This window comes from Tinamus guttatus, unplaced genomic scaffold (genome assembly GCF_059628265.1).
Source record: "Tinamus guttatus ecotype Peru unplaced genomic scaffold, ASM5962826v1 Tinamus_guttatus_pri_ptg001150l, whole genome shotgun sequence".
NCBI classification, from domain to species: Eukaryota; Metazoa; Chordata; class Aves; order Tinamiformes; family Tinamidae; genus Tinamus; species Tinamus guttatus.
The window spans coordinates 2,911,685-2,931,896 of NW_028289684.1; the positions used below are offsets into that span (position 1 = coordinate 2,911,685).

Sequence of the window (20,212 nt, forward strand, 5' to 3'; positions counted from 1 at the left end):
GAAGCAGAGAAACTCTGGGACTGAGCACAAACAGCAAATGCTTTTGCATGGAAATCCAGGCTGACTTAGAATCATAGAATGCTTAAGGTTGGCAGGGACCTCTAGAGATCATCTAGTCCAACCGCCTGCATACACAGGGTCACCTAGAGCATGTGGCACAGGACTGCGTCCAAGCGGGTTTTGAAGATCTCCAGAGAAGGAGACTCCACAACCTCTCTGGGCAGCCTGTTCCAGTGCTCTGTCATCCTCACTGTGAAGAAATTTTTCCTTAAGTTCCTGTGGAACTTCTGGTGTTTCAGTTTGTGACCATTACCTCTAGTTCTGTTGGTGGCCACCAGTGAAAAGAGGCCAGCACCATCCTCTTCACTGCCTCCCTTGAGGTACTTCTAGACACTGCTCAGGTCCCCTCTCAGCCTTCTCTTCTCCAGCTGAACAGGCCCAGCTCCCTCAGCCTCCCTCTTTTCTCATCATGCACTGGGGATGCTGCGGGATGGGCAGTTACACATGTTCCTCACCTCCACCTGACAGCCACAGGGTCACAGAGGGAAGTGGCAGTTACCTGGGAGCAAAAGACTTCCATGTCAGCAGAGTGTGAGTTCTCAGCTTACTTTCAGCCCAGGTTCTTTGTTTCTATCTGAGTGTCACACAGGCTCTGTACCTGGTGCTGCGGTGTCACAGGAGTCACCAGGAAGGACGCGGCTTTGGCAGGTAGCCTTAGGTTCCCATGGAGCCAGTGGTGCAGGCTGTGGTAGGAGGGATATGAGATGTCGAAATTACGACAACTTGCAGAGATGTGTATTTTTTCTGATCCTAAGCACATACCTCCTCATTCTTCTGCCCTGTAAACTATGCAGCAAGGTGCAGGTGAAGCAAGATGGATGTATTAGTGGAAGAAGGAGACCATAAGTGTAAAGAAAGCAGCAGAATAGTTGTGTGGCCTGCAGGTTTCTGTTTTCTTCCTCTATATACACAGCTGTTGGAGACATTCAAAGGGAACATCAGTCATTTTTTTGCATGGCCGCGAATGACCTTTTCACAACAAGTTGTGAAAGCAGTATCTGATGAGCAGAAATTAATCTTAGGATCAAGGCAGTTGCACATGAAACAAATGGGTCTGACAGCAAGGGGAGCTTCGGACCCAGCAGGGCCTTCGAACACGGCAAGCCTGTGGTCTCAGGAGGCCTCCAAGCCTCACTGGTGCATTTACATGCTCTTCACACCAGTATATTTGTGTGTCTGTGCACACAGGCATGTCAGGGAGTTTATAGCTCAGGACTGCAAATCACATCTGGATTAGAGGTATCTCTCCATCCTTACAGAGATCATGGTGTCCTCAGTGTTCCCGCCCTTCAGGGGTCTCCTATCCAGGTGAAGGCTCCAAGCATCCCAAAGGGACTGGTGGCCATGCACTTCCACAGGCTGCAGGAGCATTCGCAGTTGGTTTGAACATGGCTCAAACCTTGGAAACACCATTGCTCTGGGAGAGGAAGACACTGCCTCGCTGGGGGTGGGATCCAGCACAGCACATATCTCTGGACCCATCCTGATCTTCCTGGGCCATCCAGTCCAATGCAGCAGTCCTGGATGGGACAGGATCTTTCTGCCTTATGCAGTGATGAGCACTGTCTGGCTCTAAGCTGCAGAATTCCTTTGTTCCTGCTAAGTTTTCCTCTGGTATCAATGGAAAAAAGTAAGGAAGAAAGGATGGAAGAGGTTGATAGCCACAGCTGCCAATGCTCTTTCAAAGATTTTTTTTGCATCCTACCTTTGGGTAAAAGATTAGATAAACTCAGAAGCCTTTCCACATTTTCCCACTGCTTCCTTCCCTGAATTTTAGGCTTGCCTTTAGCCTATGCTAAGGTGTATGCTGTTCAAGCATGCTCTTCAGTCCATGTTTGGGCTGCTTGGTTCCTACCACACCCCACTGGACCTACTCGCCCCAGGAAAACACAGCAAAGCCCTGATTATCTCCAGTCTCCCCATGGCCTGGAGCACGGGCACTGCCAGCTCTGTGCACCCGCTGTCTTCCCCGTGTCTCCTGGTGCACTTGGGTGTTGCCTGAACAGGACTGATTGCGACGTGGCTGTTGTTGCATTGCAGGCTCTTGTCAGCTCCTTGTTGCTCTCAGAGCAGGGCGGATCAAACAGCATTACACTTAGTAAAAATGCCATCTCACTTGCTAATAGACTGAAAACCTGTTATGAATCTCTTTCTTCTAATAGGGTGGCCTTTTACCTCAAGGCCTCTGATTCAAGCCCAATTGGGCAATTTCAGATTAAATATAACTTTTTTTTTTGTCTCTGTTCTCATTTACTAATGGCCACTGTCTGTTTGACAAATGTCACTGCACTGATGCTGGACTTAATGACCAGTCAAGAGCGGTGGTAGGGAGAACATTAGCGCTGCTGTCCTTTCCTCCTTGTGCCTGGTCTGTGCCAGCCCAACTGCATCCTCTGAAGTTGTGGAGCTTCCAGGTGCTCCAGTGCTTGCAATCAAATCTGCAAATCTATCAGGACAGAGACTTTCTGCTCCCACAATCCCTCTCTGAATGGCTTGGAGTTCAGAGCACTGTCGAGTTTAAATATACGTATAGAAAACAAGAGAGAATATACATATACATATTAGTAGTCAACTCAATATATATGTGTAGTCAACTCTTACTGATAGAACAGGTCACTTTCTAAGCGCTACAATTAGTATCCACCTGGTAGAGCAGGAGCTCCTTAAGTAACATAATCACTAAGCACAGAGGCATCTGAGTACAGTGGGATTTGATGAGCAGAGCTGCTAGCAGAGCTGTTTGCCTTCGAGGAACAAGAAAGAGACCCAGATCACAGTGTCCAGTGGGTACCTGATGCTTTTATCTTCTCATGTGCTTCATCCTTGGTGTATTTAAGCTTTTCTCCACTCTAAGATAAGGATAAAGATACTTCTCCATATTGTAAGCTGTCACTGGCTGCAGTTAGTGCTTTGAGAGCTGTGGTGCACGTTCAAGTGCTGTTCAGGAGTCCTCTGCCTTGCACAACCTCACATGTCGACTCACCTTATTTCCTACACTCCCTGCGTTGCATCCTGAGCCATATCTGCTTCTTTCTGTGATACTTTCCCTGGCAACATCTGTTTCCACTTTGGGGTCCCAAGCCCCAGCCCAGGCTAACCCAATGTCTAGCTCAGACCACAGCACTTGCGGCCTGCTGGACACATGGGGAAAGAGGGAGTGAAGGCAAGACGAGCATGGGAGCAGCCGGGAATGTGTTGGGAGAGGGGATGGGAAGAGTCGAGCGCTCTCCTGGTGCACAGACCTGGCTGCTCATAGCCTGCCCATCCTTTGGGCACTACCAAGGGTTTGTGATGGAGCCTGCTGGAGGGAAGAACATGTCCTTCCCCAACTATGCCCTGTCCCATCCCTCCCTTTTATTAATACCCTCCAGCAGGGCCTGCTACCAGGCTGTTATCTGCTGGTCACCAAGGGGCTCTTCTTGATTTTACAGGTTACTGGAGAGAAAAGACCGTCAACAGACCTGGGCAAAAAGCCCAAAAGCCAAAAGAAGAAGAAAAAGAAGGACCCCAACGAGCCCCAGAAGCCCGTGTCAGCGTACGCCCTGTTTTTCAGAGATACGCAAGCGGCTATCAAAGGGCAAAACCCAAACGCTACCTTTGGAGACGTATCGAAAATTGTTGCTTCCATGTGGGACAGTTTGGGAGAAGAACAAAAACAAGTGAGTTACCAATGCAATTTTTTTTTCAATTGCCAAAATGTATTTTTCTGTGGTGCAGAGATCCAGCATATCGGGAATGTACCTGGGGACTTCAGCAGGCTGAAGTGTATGCACAGAAACGGAGGCTGCTGCAGGAGAGGTGCTGAAGCGCTGCTGCCACTCGGAGCAGTGCTCACGGGTTTTGCAGATCAGCTCCGTCCCACCCTGGTGCATGGGCTGCCGCGGCTCCAGGAATAGGCCAGGTCCCTTCTGCAGTGTCAGAGCAATATTTGATGAAATATTTGCGGGCATCCTTATCGCTCCGTGTGCTATCCAGAGCTACCCAAATCACCTCCAAGGCTGCCACGGGGCACTGCGGGTTGCACTCCCAGACCAGTCAGAAGTGGGAGTCCTGGCTCTTGGCCCGTCCCCAGGAGGAAAATCCTTATTACTCCATGGGGGAGACTGAGCTTTTCTGACAACTAATTATTCTTTATAAGAACATATTTTGTAAAAAAACACTACTAATCTTTCCTTGGCATGGGCTTATAATATTCTTAGATGGGAGATGACTGTGTTTGCTTATTTACTTACCAGGAGTGACTGTAAACTGCTAAAAACTATTAGCTCTCTGCATCACTGGCCTGAAATCTAATGTCAGGGCTCTAAAAGCTTAGGAAGGAGATCTCTGAAGTGGTCTCAGAGGCAAAACCCTCCTGCCCCATAGCTGTCAGCAGCTTTCAGTGTGGTTCAGATGGAGGCTTTTATATTCTGGTTTAACTGTTCTTTTTGGTTTTTACAAAAGCCTGTAATTGCTGGTTGCCTATAGAGAAAACCCCAGGGAACACTTTACATGGCAAGTATGTCCTTTTATCAGGCAGAGAGCAATCTGACATAGTCTACGATGAGTCCCCGCACCCAAACATGCTGCAACTCATGATCCTCCCATAAGCACCGAGCCCTTCTTTTAAAATCAGAGTGACAACTCCGGGCCTGCTCTGTGTATCAGCAGTATCTGCAGCCAGGATCCGGGGAGGGATCAACAGGGAGGAAAAAAAACACTGAAATGGAAGTCATGCTAGGAGGTAGCCTTGCTTTCCATCCTTCTCTGAGCAGTTTCATACCAATCCAAACTGCCCAGGAGCTACAGGAGCATGGAAAAAACTTCCCAGGCTTTTATTCCCCTGTTTTCCTCACTTTCATCCTTCCCAACATCTAGGTCTGTCTCTGTAGAAATCTTCCTATAGGTTAGGTGCTGAACTCAGTTGAAAATGTGTTTTTTATGATGGAGCTGCTGGTCTGACTCTGACTCAGCACACTGCAAATGCTCAGCTCTTAATTAACAGTATGGATTAAACTAGTCAGTTTATCTTCCCCCCTAACTCTCCCTTCTTTCTTTCATGAGATAGTGGCAGCCTTGCAGTCTCTTTACACATGCTTTTTAAGTGGCTCCGTTTCTCTTTCTCTAATTGATTTAATTAAGTCATTTGTTCCTTGTCTGAATGCTTAAATATTAACTTCCTGGCTTTGTCTCCATCTGCATACTTTTCTCCTCTGGCAGCTCCCTCCCTGCCCGGGACTCGGGCTGCAGGGACACGATTTATCTTTGGCTCTGGGGCTGCATTGACGCTTTGTGTCGTGGGGCACGTTCACTCTTGCCGGGTTTGGCTGGATGATGGGTTATTTAGTCCCTGTTTGCTTTCTGCTGCCCCAGTTGCCAGCATCCCCAGCCAGTTTTGTTTAGATTCATAAGCCAATACAATAGGAAAAAAAAAAGACACATTAAATGAAGAAAATATCTTTAATACATGAAAATATATATGTCCTAGCTCACAGTGCCTTGGATGTACAGCAGATCCTTTCTTCCAAGGGTTTTGGGCTGCAATGCATATGTTCATCACTAATGCTCTTCTGGCACGTCTTGGGGAAGGTGCCTGAGGAAAACGGTTATGCACCAGCCTGGGAACTGACCAAAATGCTCCTGGAAGCTGGGAATTACCCAGATTCCCAGTGCTTGATGGACCAGGTCATCATTCAGGTCATCTGTCATCACCCAATGGGACTTTTCTGGAGCGAGATGAGAGGGTTCCTTGCAGCAGAAAATGGAAGGACTCCAGCTGATGCTCTGCTGTTCGCTGTAGGGACAACCACATTTTGGAGGACTGTAAGATTGAGAGGCTCCCGTAGCTCTGCATGTGGTCCCACTGACCTCTTCATGTAGGTGAAACCTCAGGGAGAATTGCCAGCAGGGCAAAGAGTGGGCAGGCAGACTGCCATCTGCAGAGGACAGTGCAGAAGGCACGTGGTGGAAATCCCTACACAAGCATGGCAAAGTAGGCCTGCAGAAAGCCAGATGTGGACATTTGTACTCCATTATAACCCAGATTTTAGCTCAAAAAAAGCCTCCCCTCATCCTGGCATGGGCTGGCCTGTGGTCATATCCCAAATACATCGACATTCTGCAAAACGGAGCCAGACTCCAGATGCCCCAGACAGGCCTGCAAGGGTTAATCCTCCACCTCTCGTGGTTATATGCACTATCAAAGCCACAGCTATTTATTTGCCGTTGAGCAGGTGCTGCTGCTCCCACCAAGCAAATTTGCTTTCTTCTCCTGATGAAGCAAGCAAAATAAAGGTTGCTCACGTCCCGTTCCAGATACGTTTTCTTCCCTGTGCACTAGCTGGAAGACAAACACCGAATGGGAACCAGCATGCGTATTATGCAAGAAACTGTATAATCTAGCAGCGTTTTTGCTGCTGCTGTCACAGACATGCATCTCACAGAGGCTTTTTTTCCCCGTCCATTAGTTCTTGCTGGTTTATCATTTGTGCCTTTGTCATTTTGTTCCTTCTTCTTCTCTTCCCAGCCTCTTCACAATGAATCTACATTTTCCCTCTGACACACTTGTATCTAAATTTCCTTATTTCCTGCCTTTTTTTATTTATATCTGTTGCCTGGTGATTTGATCATGCTGTGGAATACAGGATTAGCAATCTCTGTGTCCTTGAGTGCTGCTCAAGGACACCTGTTCAGCAAGTCGCATGGTTTTCTTCCCCACTTTAACCCTTTCCAGTGCAGGCGTGTGCTGAGAACAATAATAAATAATAATAACTTTAAATATCTCGGCACTGCATTAGTGGGACATTGTAATCTTCATTCTTCAACAGCTGGCAGGGCCCTTTCTAAGGAGCTTACATGGGAATCTAAAGAATGTGACTTTAAAAAAAATTAATACCTACTCTTTGAACTTTGCAAATAGTTTAGCAGCTGTTCCTGTAGAGATAGCTCATACTTTAGCAGAAAGTGAAATGCTAATTTAGCCATTATCATCAAATGGGGTACCTGTCTTTGTAATCCTCCTTCAGCTCTTGTTCCCCCTTCAAGGCTCGCTGAATGCCATGCCTCTGTTATTTTTTTTTCCATTAACACATATAAACCAGCATTCACAGCGTTATCCAGAGAGGCTTAAAGGAGCTGCCTAGTTTGACATGAATCAGAATGATTTGAGCCCTAGATTGGAACAAATCTTGCTCATTCGGGAGGGAGGATTTTGCCCTGGCATGGACACGGTGGTCTGGCCCTGGACTCGTCCAGGTTACAGTTAATACCACCGAGCAGAGCTGTTGCCCACTCTCATCCTTTTTCCATGGCAGTCAACCCTTCTGCAGGCAGTCTCCACTTGAAAGCAGGTGACCCTTAGCCAGTAGTGGCTGTCCTTGGTCAAGGAAATTGTATCTGGTTGGTAAGTCTAGGAAACTCTCCAGAGCATCTTAGCAAGTTGCCTGTGGGCTTTTGTCATCTGCTGGTTATCTTGTCTTGCACTGATCATCTTCCCATTCCTTCCTGCCTTCTGGAACAAAGGAACCATCAGCCTGGAGCCTCATGATGATAAAGCACACAGGGAATCACAGCTGGCACAGGAAGTTGCAGGCTCTGGAGCCTCTTTTTCCCTTGTACCAACATTTAAACCTGCAGGCATTTCATTAGGTAGCCTGGCAACAGATTAGAGCCATTGGGCTGGTGTTTCCCTCAATCCCACAAACTCAGAGCAGAGGTGTTAAGAAGTTCCTGAGCAATCTGGTGGATGAACCCCATGATAAAATAGGGCTTCCTGTCTTTGGGTGTGTCACCACCTGAACGGGGATAGAAGCAATGCCAGACCAGATCAGCATTTTCAATTGAGTTTATGAATCTAGTAGTTCACTGGGGCTGCAAAGGTAGCAGAGAAAATAGGAGCTCATGGCAGCCCTGTTCAGCAGGACCTGTTCGGTAATGCTAAGTGACTCTTGGCAAAATGCATATATGATTTTCCCAAACAAATGCACAGTCTGGAGAGTAATACAGCCTTCATACTCAAGGGATAAATTACCCAACAGAAAAATTACTCACTCAGCAGAAAATAATAGATCATCCATCTAATCAGATGCATCTGCTCATTGAACCTGATACATCACTGAGTGATAGGACATGGTATTTGTCTGCGGCAGGACATACGAGTTTGAGACCAGCTGTAGAGCTTCATAACGGTAGAGCCAACACCAAGAAGAGATCCTGTGGGGCCCGCTTATGCCAGGGCAGTACTTCCCTGTGTTGTCCTTGGGATGTACATGCATCGGTGCATGGAGTGATATGTGACTTACATAGCAGTGACACAAGGAAGCCATGCCAGAGGAAAGCAAGTCTTTTCCAGGAGATTTTAGTCAATGGGTTTATCTATCCCTTCTCTAAAAAACTATTTCGCAGAACTATTTCTCCATCCAGGGTTATGGTGGTAACTCTCCTAAAGCTGTATGAATAGAGCTTTCCATGTAGATATCCTCTGGAATGTCAGATACTCCAGAGCTCCTATTCCCTATCTGGGAAAGCCTGAGGGCATGAAGTGCTTCTTGAACAGCAGCTTCCTGATGGGCATCTTTGACAAGTGCCAAATATGTCCAAGATTGTAGTCCTTGGGACTGGGCCATTTGGGGTTTAGACTGATGGAAATGTGTGGAGATGTAGATAGAGGCCAACATCCTGCTCTGGGGCCATGCACTGAGGGAAACAAGTCCTGCTGCTGTGTGTGGCCATCTCCCATGGGAGGTCCCTGAGCCTTCTCCCTGTCTGTGTGACTGCTCTTCTTGGTGAGGAGAAGGGCAGATTGAGCCCTCCTCCAGAAGGGAGAAAGTGTAATACTGAAAAGAGTACAAGGAGGTGAGAAGTTGGGAGGGAATTGGAGGGTGACATTGCCATATATGCTGCATGCATCTGGAGGCCAAATGCAAAGCAAAAGGTAGTGTGGCAGACACCACCTTGCAATAAGGACATGCTTTGTAGTCAACATATATCAAAGTCATATATTATAATGCTCCCAAGAGTTATCTTGAAGGAATGTGTTTAATAGTTACAAGAAAAACTTTCTAGAAAAAAACATCAAGCCAAATAAAATCCAAATTTGGACATTTGGAAGGAAAAAAAAACAATTGTGGAATCATAGAAAGGAGGGCAAGGAGAGACTTAGGAGGTCAACCAGACCATACTGCTGCCCAAAGCCAGGATCATCTCTACTTAAGCCATTCTTGATGGATGTGCGCCTAATCTGTTCTTAAACCTTCAGAGGTGGAGATTACACATCTCCCCAGGCAATCTCTTCCAGTGCTTAATTATCCTTACGTTTAGGAACGCTTTCTTCTTGCTTAGCCAACATTTCCCTTGTTACAATTTAAGCTTATTGCTTCTTTTCTTATCTGCAGGAGATGCAGTGAATTGTTTATTGTCTGCTTCTCTGCTGCACCATGCTCCACAACTAGACTCTCCTCTTGGCGTTCTTGTTTCCCGACTAATAGTCTGAGTTTTTCACCTCTCTTTGCAATGGCCTTTACTACACCCTTCATCCCTATCCTGGACTGTCCTGGGTTGGTCCTTCTCTTTTTTTTGAAGCAAAATGTCCCAGACTCAACATAGGCTTCCACCTGAGGCCTTTTCACTTGAGACCAGTTGACTTTGCCCATGTAAAATCAAGACCAATCCTTGGGGGTAGTAGGAGAGCGGTTTTGGGGAGAGTTTGGGTTCCTTTCATCCTTCTCCAGGATTAGAAAACAATTTTCCTCTTAAAGCAGGCAGGCTGGGATGCAGAGGTTCCTGATAACAGCTATTCCTGTCACTCTGTGTCTGCGCGACACGGAGCAGATCCGTGGGCGTCAGCAGGGTTTGGAATAATTGTCTCCTCTAATTAACTGGTTATCAAACAAGAACATTTCATTACGGTACAATTACGAGCTGCTTTGCTGAGACACAGAGGTGTCAGGATTACGATCCCAACATATGCTTCTTACAGCTCTGATTTTTTGTTTTCTTAATCACTAACTGTTCTTGCTCCCCCCAACCCACCCACTGCTTTAGTGACTAATGAATCCTCCTGCTTGTGAATACGAAAAATAAATCAGCGAGCATGGCAGGTTAGAAAGGAAAACATGCAAAATGTTTTGAGGATCTTTAAATCTGATAAATTACTTTGAAATTAAAATCCCTGGGAGAAAATATGATTTAATTAGAAAGCAACATGGTTTTGTCAATGTTTAAATTAAAATTTTAAAAGGTTATAAATACTGCTCTAAAGCTCTGCGCACACAGAGGATTCATGAGAGGTTCTGTGAGGATCCGCTGTTCTCCCGCAAGCCGCATGCTTGCAAAATGCTAGTCTATGTTATACCTACTGAAGATCTTGGATGGAGCACTTTGGGGGTGCAGAAAAGCTCCCTGCACTCCAGGGAAGACAGGAGAAGTCCTGGAAGGAGAACCCTAGTGATGGCCCCAAAACAGATAGATGACCGCTGGCTCAGGAATCCCTGGAAGTAGTTGGATTTTGGAGAGTATTGGGGAAACCTACCTTGGACTTCCCCCACATCCACTTCAATGTCAAGTGACCAAGGCTGGTCCCTCTTTAAAAAAGACATGAGCAGGTGAAAGGTGGAAAAAAGGATATAACGCCAAGGATAAGCAGCTGTGATGATCTTGGGTAGAGTATTTATTTATTTATTTGCATTTAGGTTAAGCAGGTCTAACTTACCTTTCCAGGTTTCTCCAGGCAAACCTTCTTTATAACTGAATTGGTCTCCATGTAGCTGTTGAATACACTGATTTTCTACAGTCCTAAGCAAAAATAAATAAATAAATAAAAATCCACTCTTGGTATTTTGCTATTACAGAGGAAAAAAGCAAATCTGTTTTCAATCATCAGGACCCAGACATGGCCATCGTTATACTGGCCTGAGACATAGAAATTCATATTTCATTGTCATGCAGGCATCAGATCCCACATTTAAGAACATCTGTTATAAGTAGAGGTGATGGAAAACCTGCACTTCTGTTTTGCAGTAAATGCTGTAGTGCTAGCTTGGGTGCAGCTGTGATGGTCTAAGGACATAAGTGAAGCAAGGACTGTAGAGAAAGGAAATAGCTTTTATTAGGGCGGCTGATACAGTTTGAAGAAATAGTTGCTTCTCGCAGGCAAACTCATCTTTGGGTTGACATTTCAAAATGCAATTTTATTCTGAATGGAGCAAATATAATACTTCCTAAATACTACAAAGCGAAAGACAAACGTATAAAAAAATCCCCGTTAGAAAATTACCCCCGGAGAGTTTCAGTGTGTCAGATCAAAATGAGTCTCTCTGGTTTAGCAATGAAAACTATTTTTTCAATCAGCTTTTAATAGCATTTATCTGTAAGAATGTAAACCTTAAATTCAAATACCTGGAGAGCTTAATGTCTGCAAAGGCGTTTTACATTCGTGTGCCGGTAATAGAAGGAAATGCTTGATGCTACCATGGCAGGTGTCATGAGATGGTGCAAAGCTAAGGAACTGTGATGTGAACACAGTGCTAAATGCAATTCCAGCAAGGAAAGGGCCTTGCTTGGAGCAGATTTTAACCATCCATATCAGGACCAGGCGCAACGTGGCCGGTCCCACTGCCCAGGTCCATAACCCTCGCATGCAGCCTCGCACAGGGCTGTTGGTCTCCAATGGATGCCAAGGGATCCACAGGCAGATTTGCAGCAAAAAGCAGCTAAATATCCCCGGTGGACTTCAGCATATCGATTGCAGTAAAGCTGTTGTTGTTTTTAAGCAGAATTAAATGTATGCAAATCTGCTCTAATTGAAAGTAACTTTATTTGCTCTGCTTGATGAGGGCTTTGACTTTCCAGAGCAAAAGAGGGCTGGTGGGTGATTCTTTTTTTTCAAAAGTTTCCTTCTTTTGCTGAAATTTTTATTCCATTTTAAAATATTCTGCTGGCTTGCTCAGTTTAATCTGTTTTACCCCATGGGGAATCATTCTGCTTGAGACAGGCTGGATTACTGTGTTATTTTTGCATACATGGGGGACCAAACTCTGGGCAGAAATAAGACCAACACTCAGAATCTATAGTGAAGCATATCTCATTACAGGGGAGAGAATGAAGAATAAGCAATAACTCACTCTTACAGACTTTCTCTCTCTCTCTCTTTTTATTTTTATTTTTTTTTGAGCACCAAACTCTCCTGATATTTGCTGATTATGTGTAAACCCCCAGTTCCCAAGTCATAAGATTAGGCAAAAATCTCTGCTTTTATATACCAAGAGAAAAGACATCCCACTTGTCAGAATTGCAGTGAGAAGCTGGAGAACGTGAGCTCTAACGACTTAATAACTGACAGGCCAAGGAAAGGCATTTATAGTTAGAATTTTTGAAAGTCTCAACCGTTTTTCAGCCAATCTCATCATTTGGAGGTTTTGCCCCATGTCTTGCATGTGCTCCTACAAGAACCTGGATCAGTCTGTCTCCACGCTCCTGTCAGGAAGTGATTACATTGATTCCACCTGATAAAAGTTGGGTTGGTTCCTGCCCACTGTAGGCAAATGCTCACTTCCAAGAGGTCCCCATGGTATTTGGATGAAACGATGTCTTGGTGGCCTTGGGTGGAAAGGGGCCTTGTTCTTGAGGCCATGGTTTCTGTGCAGAACAGGATTAAGCAGGTCCCTTCAGGAATCTCCAGGCTGTTCAAGTCCAAGGGCTTTATTTGGGGAAACTTAATCCCCTACCAGTGGAAACAAGGAACTTTTTGCCCAACTATATTTGAAGACTCCATCCCCATGCTGCCATGAGGTCACCCATGCATGGGGGTTCCTGCAGGAATGGCAGGGCATAGTGAAGCCGAGCAGCACCTGTGTTTGCTTTATTAATTATTATTCATTGTTTGGTCCTTTCAGGCATATAAGAGGAAAACAGAAGCGGCGAAGAAAGAGTATCTAAAAGCCCTGGCAGCCTACCGGGCCAGCTTAGTTTCCAAGGTAACCCACAACATATTTCCTACGCGTGTCTCTTTGGATGTGGCAATGATAAATTAGTTGCAACTCTTGGGAATCTCTGGGGAGGAGAGAGTTTGTACGAAATATGCTGTACCGGTGCTATCAATCAGAACTAATATCAGTGTTAACTACCTTCTGTAAAATCTAAATGAAATGCTCCACGGCATGGTTGGAGCCAACTTGGCGTGTGCATGTGCCTGTGCCGGGATTGGTTTTCCCCCTTTAGCAAACCCAACAATCCCTGCTTGAGCAGGAACTTGGACTAGATGGTCTCCAGAGGTCCCTTGCCACCTCAATCCTCCTGTGATTCTTTAGAACAAGGTCTCATTTTTCATGGCACACATCAGGTTCAGCCACCTCAGCTCCAGCTGCAGGGTGCACATCTGATGGCCTCCTCTTGTTACCAGCTCCGAGGATTCAATCCCTTCCACTTGCAACAGTGATGTGATAGCTCTGACCTTCCAGCACGTTGATACCTGCTTTCATTGACCAAACATGATTGTCCTTCCTTTAGAGTGGGAAGAAAGATAATGGAGAAGGAATTTGTCCTTTCTAGGAACACGCTTTGGAGGGGTCCCACCCTGAGTGTAAAGTGAAGCTGGTTCCCTCCTCCTCTGCTTCCTTCTCAGTCCCACTCCTTTGGCTTGCTGTCTGCACTGGTTCTTGTGACTCCTGCTGCTGCCCCCAGGACAGACCTCACGTTCCAGACAGCCAGACATCCCTTTTGTGGATGTGGTCATCCACAATATGAGGACTAGGCTTGGTCACACTTCCTCTGCACATTTAGCAAAGTCACATTGCTCCCTTGGCTGTGGACTCTTGCCAACCTAGAGCTAGCAGCTCTGCTAAGATGGCAGCCCTGGATCTGTGGAGCAACCTGGGGCCAGTGTCCTACATCTTGCTCTAATAGAGGCACATAGTTGTTTTAGAGTATAGTTCATGATTCCAGCTCTGTTAGAGCACTGAGTGATAGGAAAGGGTCTCAGGTTCTATCCTGTGTGGTGAGAGCTGGTGTAACAGACCTGCTCATGGTATGATGCTGCATGGAGCAGTGCAGGCTCTATGCATCAGAGTGGAGGGTGTGCAAGAAGAATCAGCCTGGGAAGGAATTTTCCTGTGTCTGGATGTGATGGCCCTGCTAAACAGAGCTGGGCCTCCCTCTTCAGATGGAAGAGCCTGGCCTTTGTCTTGAGGAAACAGCTAATCTATCCTCCCTGTCTGAGTCATCTTTGCAATTTCTGCTGAGCGCTGCAGTCAAGCTGCTCACTTCTGTGTGAGCAAAATGGTTAGTGGGTTAGCTTTAACTTCTGTCTGAAGGAAAAGCCCGGAATATATCTGAGGAAGGGCAAGGAAGGAAGGGAGATGGTGAAGGTCTCCTGGACCATGAGTTCGAAAAAAAGAGAGCACCAAGATGTTAGAGCTAACAGCTTGACAGCTCTTATGGTTGCCTCCTGCATGCCTTATTCCCTCCTAGCTTTACTCCTCAAATATGTTTCTTTTTACTGCCCATGCATTCAGCTGTTGCCTTCACCTGGTGACTGGTGAGATGCAGGGGGGAAGGAGTCAGGGTCTCACAAGATGAGGCCATCTCTGTTGGAGTGATCCCCAGGAGCCTGTCATTGATCACCTTGTGTCAGTGTCAATACTTGGAGCGGTGCTGATGCTCCCTGAGTGCTCTCATTTAGGCATGTTAGGTTCAAACTGCAGGTTTATTGCTCCTGATGCAGACATGGGGCCTTGGCCCAAGAGCTTTGGAGAGCCTGGCCACCTGCCACAGCATTGCCTGGGAAATGGGGCTGTGGTGTCCCTACTGCTCCTCCCGCAACACTTGTTTGCCCCACACTTGGAAAGGCAGCAGTGTCCCTAGGATACCATCCCAAGAAGGGCCATGGTCCATCTTAAGTTCCAGCTGGGGTGGTGGGAAGGGATTCCCCAGTGAACGGCAGGGCAGGGAGCCAGCCGGGCTGCGCTGCGGGAGGCAGAGCACTTGCTGAGCCATCCGTGCTGTTCCCACTGCACGGGGTCATGCTGAGCAGTAGAAGTCCAATCACTTCAAGAGGAGCTTTATTACTGGGAAGATAAACATGAGCTTCAGCTCCAGACGGCCTCCTCGCCAGCTTACCTAACTCAGCCACACTTGAAGGTTAACCGCTCTGGCCAAAAGGTCAAAAAGGAAATAATCTAAGTCACTTTCACTGGGTTAAGTGTTTAAAAAGATTCATAATGGCACTGATGGATGTAGGAGTAGCTTTGCTGGATATTCTGATATTGGTATTCTGCTCGCACTGCAGATAATACAGAGACGTGATATCTCCACATACAGCCATGAAGCAACAATCACTACTGTGGAGGATTCAGAACAAGTGTTTGGAAGGGTGATTTTCATATTTAAATACTCTTAGAAGTTAAAACCCTTACAATTAAGTTCTGTAAGGAGAAGCCTCCAAACCGACCAGGGCGCAGACAGCCCAGCGAGCTGGGGCAGGGAGGTGATGGGCGGTTGGCAAGGAATGTGACATGGAGGTCCTGCTGACAATGGTCTGGGGTTGTGAAATTAAGGGGATTTCAGGTACCTGCTGCACCTTGGAGTAGCAGCAGTGAGCTAAATGCCAACCTTGCACAGCCCTGATCTCCTAAATGTAGACACTTCTTGCCCTTCTCCATCTCCAGGGAAGAACATAGGCATTTTCTGCCAGAGAATTTAGGGTGGCTTCTGCAAATCTCGTGAGCTTGTTGGGTTAGGAGAGGATGGGCTGCTTTTGGCTTGAGGCATTAGGTTAAATCACTGGGTGCCTTTTACCCTGGACACCTATTGTCACCCTATGGGTTAGTTGGCATAGAGTCACAGCACAGCTTCAAGATTTCCTTACAACAAAATCCTTTACTGGTGGCAAGCAGAGGGGTACAGGCTTCTGCTCTTCAGGTAGATGGTATTAGTGCCTCTGCTGCAGCTCTGATTGAAGATAGTTAGGGAGTTGTAGGTGCTCTATCTCTTGGAGAGGCATTCAATGTGAAAAGCACCCCTGTAGTTTTGTAGCCCTCTTGCCAAGATCTGGCAATCCTGTGCATGCACAGAAATAACGCTGGCAGCATCCTAAGAAAGAGATAGTCCTGGGACAGCAAAAGGAAATTGGGGGGGTGCCCCAAGCTGGCAACTGGATGTCTAGGGACTGGGGAAGTGACCTGTAGGGAGGGAAGAGCTGGTGCTGGCCAGTTCTTTTTACTGATCTAATTATCTTTTGGGAAGGATATGGTGAGCTGATAGAGAAGGTTTGTGTTTTTTTCCCCAGTTTCTCCAGTGATCAGTTCTTTGCAGAGGTGCAGTTTTGTTTTGAGTAAAGCAGTACAATATGTTCCCTACTGCTAGAGGAGAAAGGACACAGAATATTATTACAGAGCCCACCTCAGGAAAAAAAAAAACTCATTTCATTGTCCAAGCCAGAAAATGTCCTGTTGCTCTTTTCTTTCTCCCTCAGAAATGAAGCCATCACTGGGTTGTGCAGTACACAGCCCCATCAGAGCTGCAGGAATCCACAATATTAAGAGGGCAGAATTTCACAGTCCAATTTGTTCTTTATTGGAAAAGACAGTGATTCTGTCACCCACCTCTTTGGACCTAAGGAATGAACCATAGATGGGCACTTTGTCTCCCTGCTGTTTATTGCCTCTCTTGTGCTCCACTCTCTGCCTAAGTCTGTGGTTTGGTCAGTTGACTTTGATCTTCAGGGTCTGGATATTGCGGCCAGGCTGTTTTAACATAACCAGGCATAGCACTGGCAGTGCCTGCACAGGCCTGGGTGGACAAGAGCAGGAACCACAGGGAGTTTGGAGTAGCCTGGACACTGGGGAGCAGACCCGCCATGGGGGCATTTGTCAGAGGAAAGAAGAGAAGAGCAAATCCTAGCCCTGCTCTATGCACCTGAAGCAGGATACACCCTACCTGGGTGTATTTTAAGGAAAAAAGGGGGTAAGGGGATAGCGTTTGGCACTATGGCCAGCCCAAGATCCCTATGGCCTCTCTCCATAAACCCCTGCTTCTCATTTGTTCTTAGGAACTTTCTCTGCATGGCGGGAAAGGAAGGACACCTGAAGATACACATCAGCACTTCCTTCCTTCCATCCTTCCTTCCTCATTCAGCCTCTGTTCTCTTTTCCCACAGAGCTCTGCCGACCAGGGTGAGACGAAAAGTGCCCAAACCAATCAACCTTCAAAAATGATCCCACCAAAACAGCCCATGTACACCATGCCACCACAGGCCTCATCACCTTATCCTGGGTTAGGCTCATTCCTGTCCCCGTCGGATCTCCAGAACTACCGTGGACACCCACACCCAAGCCTTTCCAGGACCCTCAACTCCAAACCCATGTTGCCCAGCATCAGTGCCTCCCCACCTCCATCTTTCCAAATCAGCCCTCCCCTCCACCAGCAGCTGTCCTTGCACCATCCACAGAGCTCCATCCTCAACCAGTCACTCAACATGCCGCAGGTCCCACAGCAATCCATCCTGTCTCCTCCCATGGCACTACAGGTACAGCCGCCAATGACTTCTTCACCTCCAGGGCAGCAGGTAAGTGCTGTGGCTCCTAGGTACTTCTCTTAAGAGAAAAAGCCCTTGTAGAACATGAGCTGAGAGTGGGACAAATTTGTACGGCCTCAAAAGTGAGGGCTCTGCAAGTGTGGGATGTTTCAGGAATTGCGGTTGTCCCAAGAGAAGTTCCTTGTGTGCAAAGTCCTACAGCGTTGTCTTCAGGATCCCTGTGGCTCTGGGTGATGAGCGTCTGAGGCAATGGCTTGGATAGTCAGTGAGGGTCCCCTCTCATGACATTGCTAAGAGAAGAGAGGGCTGGAAGGTCATGGGAGGATAGCAAGGATCCATGTGGGCTTTACTGCCAGGAAGACAAAGAGAATAGAGGGAATATATATATATATATATATGCATATATATATGTAGAAGTAAAATTATTATTTTTCTGGGAGCTGCCTAGAAACAGGAGAAAATCCCCTTTGTGGCAGAGTTGCAAGGGTAAAATGTGAGTTTAATATTAGCAGCATAACAGCAAAACTGTGCAAAACTATTCAATGAATGCGTAAAACCTGCTCAAAGAATCCATGCCTGGTGACATCCAGGCTTGCCTAGTAGCCCACAGTCAGAGGAATTGGTCTGGGCTGTTAAAGTTTCTCTCCTTTAAGCCCAGTGTTAAGAAAAGGTATCAGGACAAAAACCAAACAGTAGCAGAAAGCACTCCCTATGCCCTATAGAGAGCCTGCCAGGACGCAAAATAGGAAATGAGAGATTTCCAGAGTTTATCCATCTGGAATATGAACTGGACGAACTATTCATACTGAATGACATATGCTCTGAAATTCACAGCTGGTATAATTTACTTGATGATACTTTTAACTGTATTATTCACTCAGTGTTTGAATGATTTGTTTCACACGCTTATTAGATACATATCACAAAAATCAGAAAGTACTGTAGCAGTGAACAAAGCTTTTCCCCCATAATTCAACCCATTTGTTTCAGGACTAACTTGGAGAAAGCACAAATTGGTAATTTGAGAGCATACACTGCAGTGGAATAAAATAAAATAAAAGGAAAGGAGGGATGCTGAAGCACAATTATCCTTGACTATTATAAAAAGGCAACATGCCTGGAAGAGTCAGATCCTAGATCATATATTAGTTTCTAATCTACTCCAGCTATCCCAAACAACTTTAGCAGCATGGTGATTATGTTTTGGCTGTACCAAAGCAAAAGTGACTTCTATAAACATCAGTAATAGCCAGCATCCAAAAATAGGTGTAAAAGGAGGTCCTTGTCATCACTGTAATTGAGGTATTTGTGGTTGCTATGAGCAGCATTTTTTGAGGCTTCATTCTACATATGCTTGTTATTAAAAAAAACTTAAATGTAAAAAGATCACAGTACCTTCATTTGGACGTTTTAGAGAAAATCATATTTCTAGACAGGTAACTACCTTGACTCCGATTTTTGTAGCCATTGCCTAATCTTAACTAATTAGGCCGGCCCCAAACAGTCGCTGTTGTGATCGGCTTTTAAATCAGACCGTCTCCCAGAGTCCTTGTTAAATTGCCAGCAGTGACAGCTGATGGAGAGAATATTGCTTGTGTGGGTTTTCCTTACCTTGTTACTGAACATTATGATGGGCTAACGGATTCCTGCAAAGGGAGCTGTGCCTGAAGTGGAAAAACGATTGTGATTGCCAGAATGCTGATGCTGAGGCTTTCAGGGCAGCCTGAAAGAGTTTGTGCACCTCCTGGAAAACAGGGGATGGAAACGGGGATGTAAAACAGATGTTGCAGCATCGGTATCTGCTTGCAATGCCTGACGTTGCACAAGGTCTTTTAGCTCTGAGCCCCCGGCAGCTCCCCGGTCGCATAAGCACTCTGGGTGCTTGAACACGGCCGTGTTTGCTCGGCAGCCAGCATATTTATGCAGTGCTAATAGAGCCCCTGTTTTTCCTCCCTGTGTGCACACATGTAACCCTTCCTTTCTTTCCCATCCCACAGGACTTTTCACATCTTTCACCTGAGTTTCCAAACAGTGTTGGCCCCCGTTCGCCTGGCGCATCAAATCCTCCAGGAAGCACTGACTGGGACAACGACTACCCTAACAGAGAGTGTGGGATTAACCACTGCAGGCCAGTAGACAAAACAGAATATTGCTAATGCACTCTCCGTTATCTGCATGCACATCTGTAGCTGAAATTCAAGGAAGGATGGGTGATAAAAACATGAAAATGTCATGCTACGAAAACAATTTGCATTTCTTTTTAATGTCATGGTGCTCCATTTCTCCTGTAGCCTGAAAGGAATCACTTGAGTTGCAGGCCTTAAAATAATTGGGCATCACTCAGGCATCGCTGAGCAGCCGAGGCAATTTCTGTGGAGTTCTTTTTTTTTTTTTTTTTTTTTTGTCTCCAGCTTCCTCCAAACCAAATTGATCAGCATCTTTTAACCATTGACATATAAGAAACAAAGTGTTTCTAAATTATTGGAAGTCTGATAATTTATAGCAGGTGAGACCCTGTCCCAAAATCTACAGCAGGTTCATAGGTTAATTATGGTAAATGAAGCTCAGGGTTTCCTCTTCTCTGTAGGCTCACTGAAATGATACAAGCAGGTGGTTTGAGAATCACAGATCATTTCTCCATTGGGC

The 20,212-nt window shown here is 46.1% G+C and overlaps 1 protein-coding gene across 1 annotated transcript in view; it reads left to right on the forward strand.

Moving 5' to 3' along the window:
* Window positions 1–20,212, forward strand: part of TOX2 (TOX high mobility group box family member 2) — a 119,912-nt gene that overhangs the window by 92,662 nt on the left and 7,038 nt on the right. Inside the window, exons 5-8 of the mRNA XM_088538744.1 lie at window positions 3,492–3,719; window positions 12,930–13,010; window positions 17,189–17,596; window positions 19,564–19,694. Coding sequence (XP_088394870.1) covers window positions 3,492–3,719; window positions 12,930–13,010; window positions 17,189–17,596; window positions 19,564–19,694 — 848 coding nt within the window. The remainder of the gene's footprint in view (window positions 1–3,491; window positions 3,720–12,929; window positions 13,011–17,188; window positions 17,597–19,563; window positions 19,695–20,212) is intronic.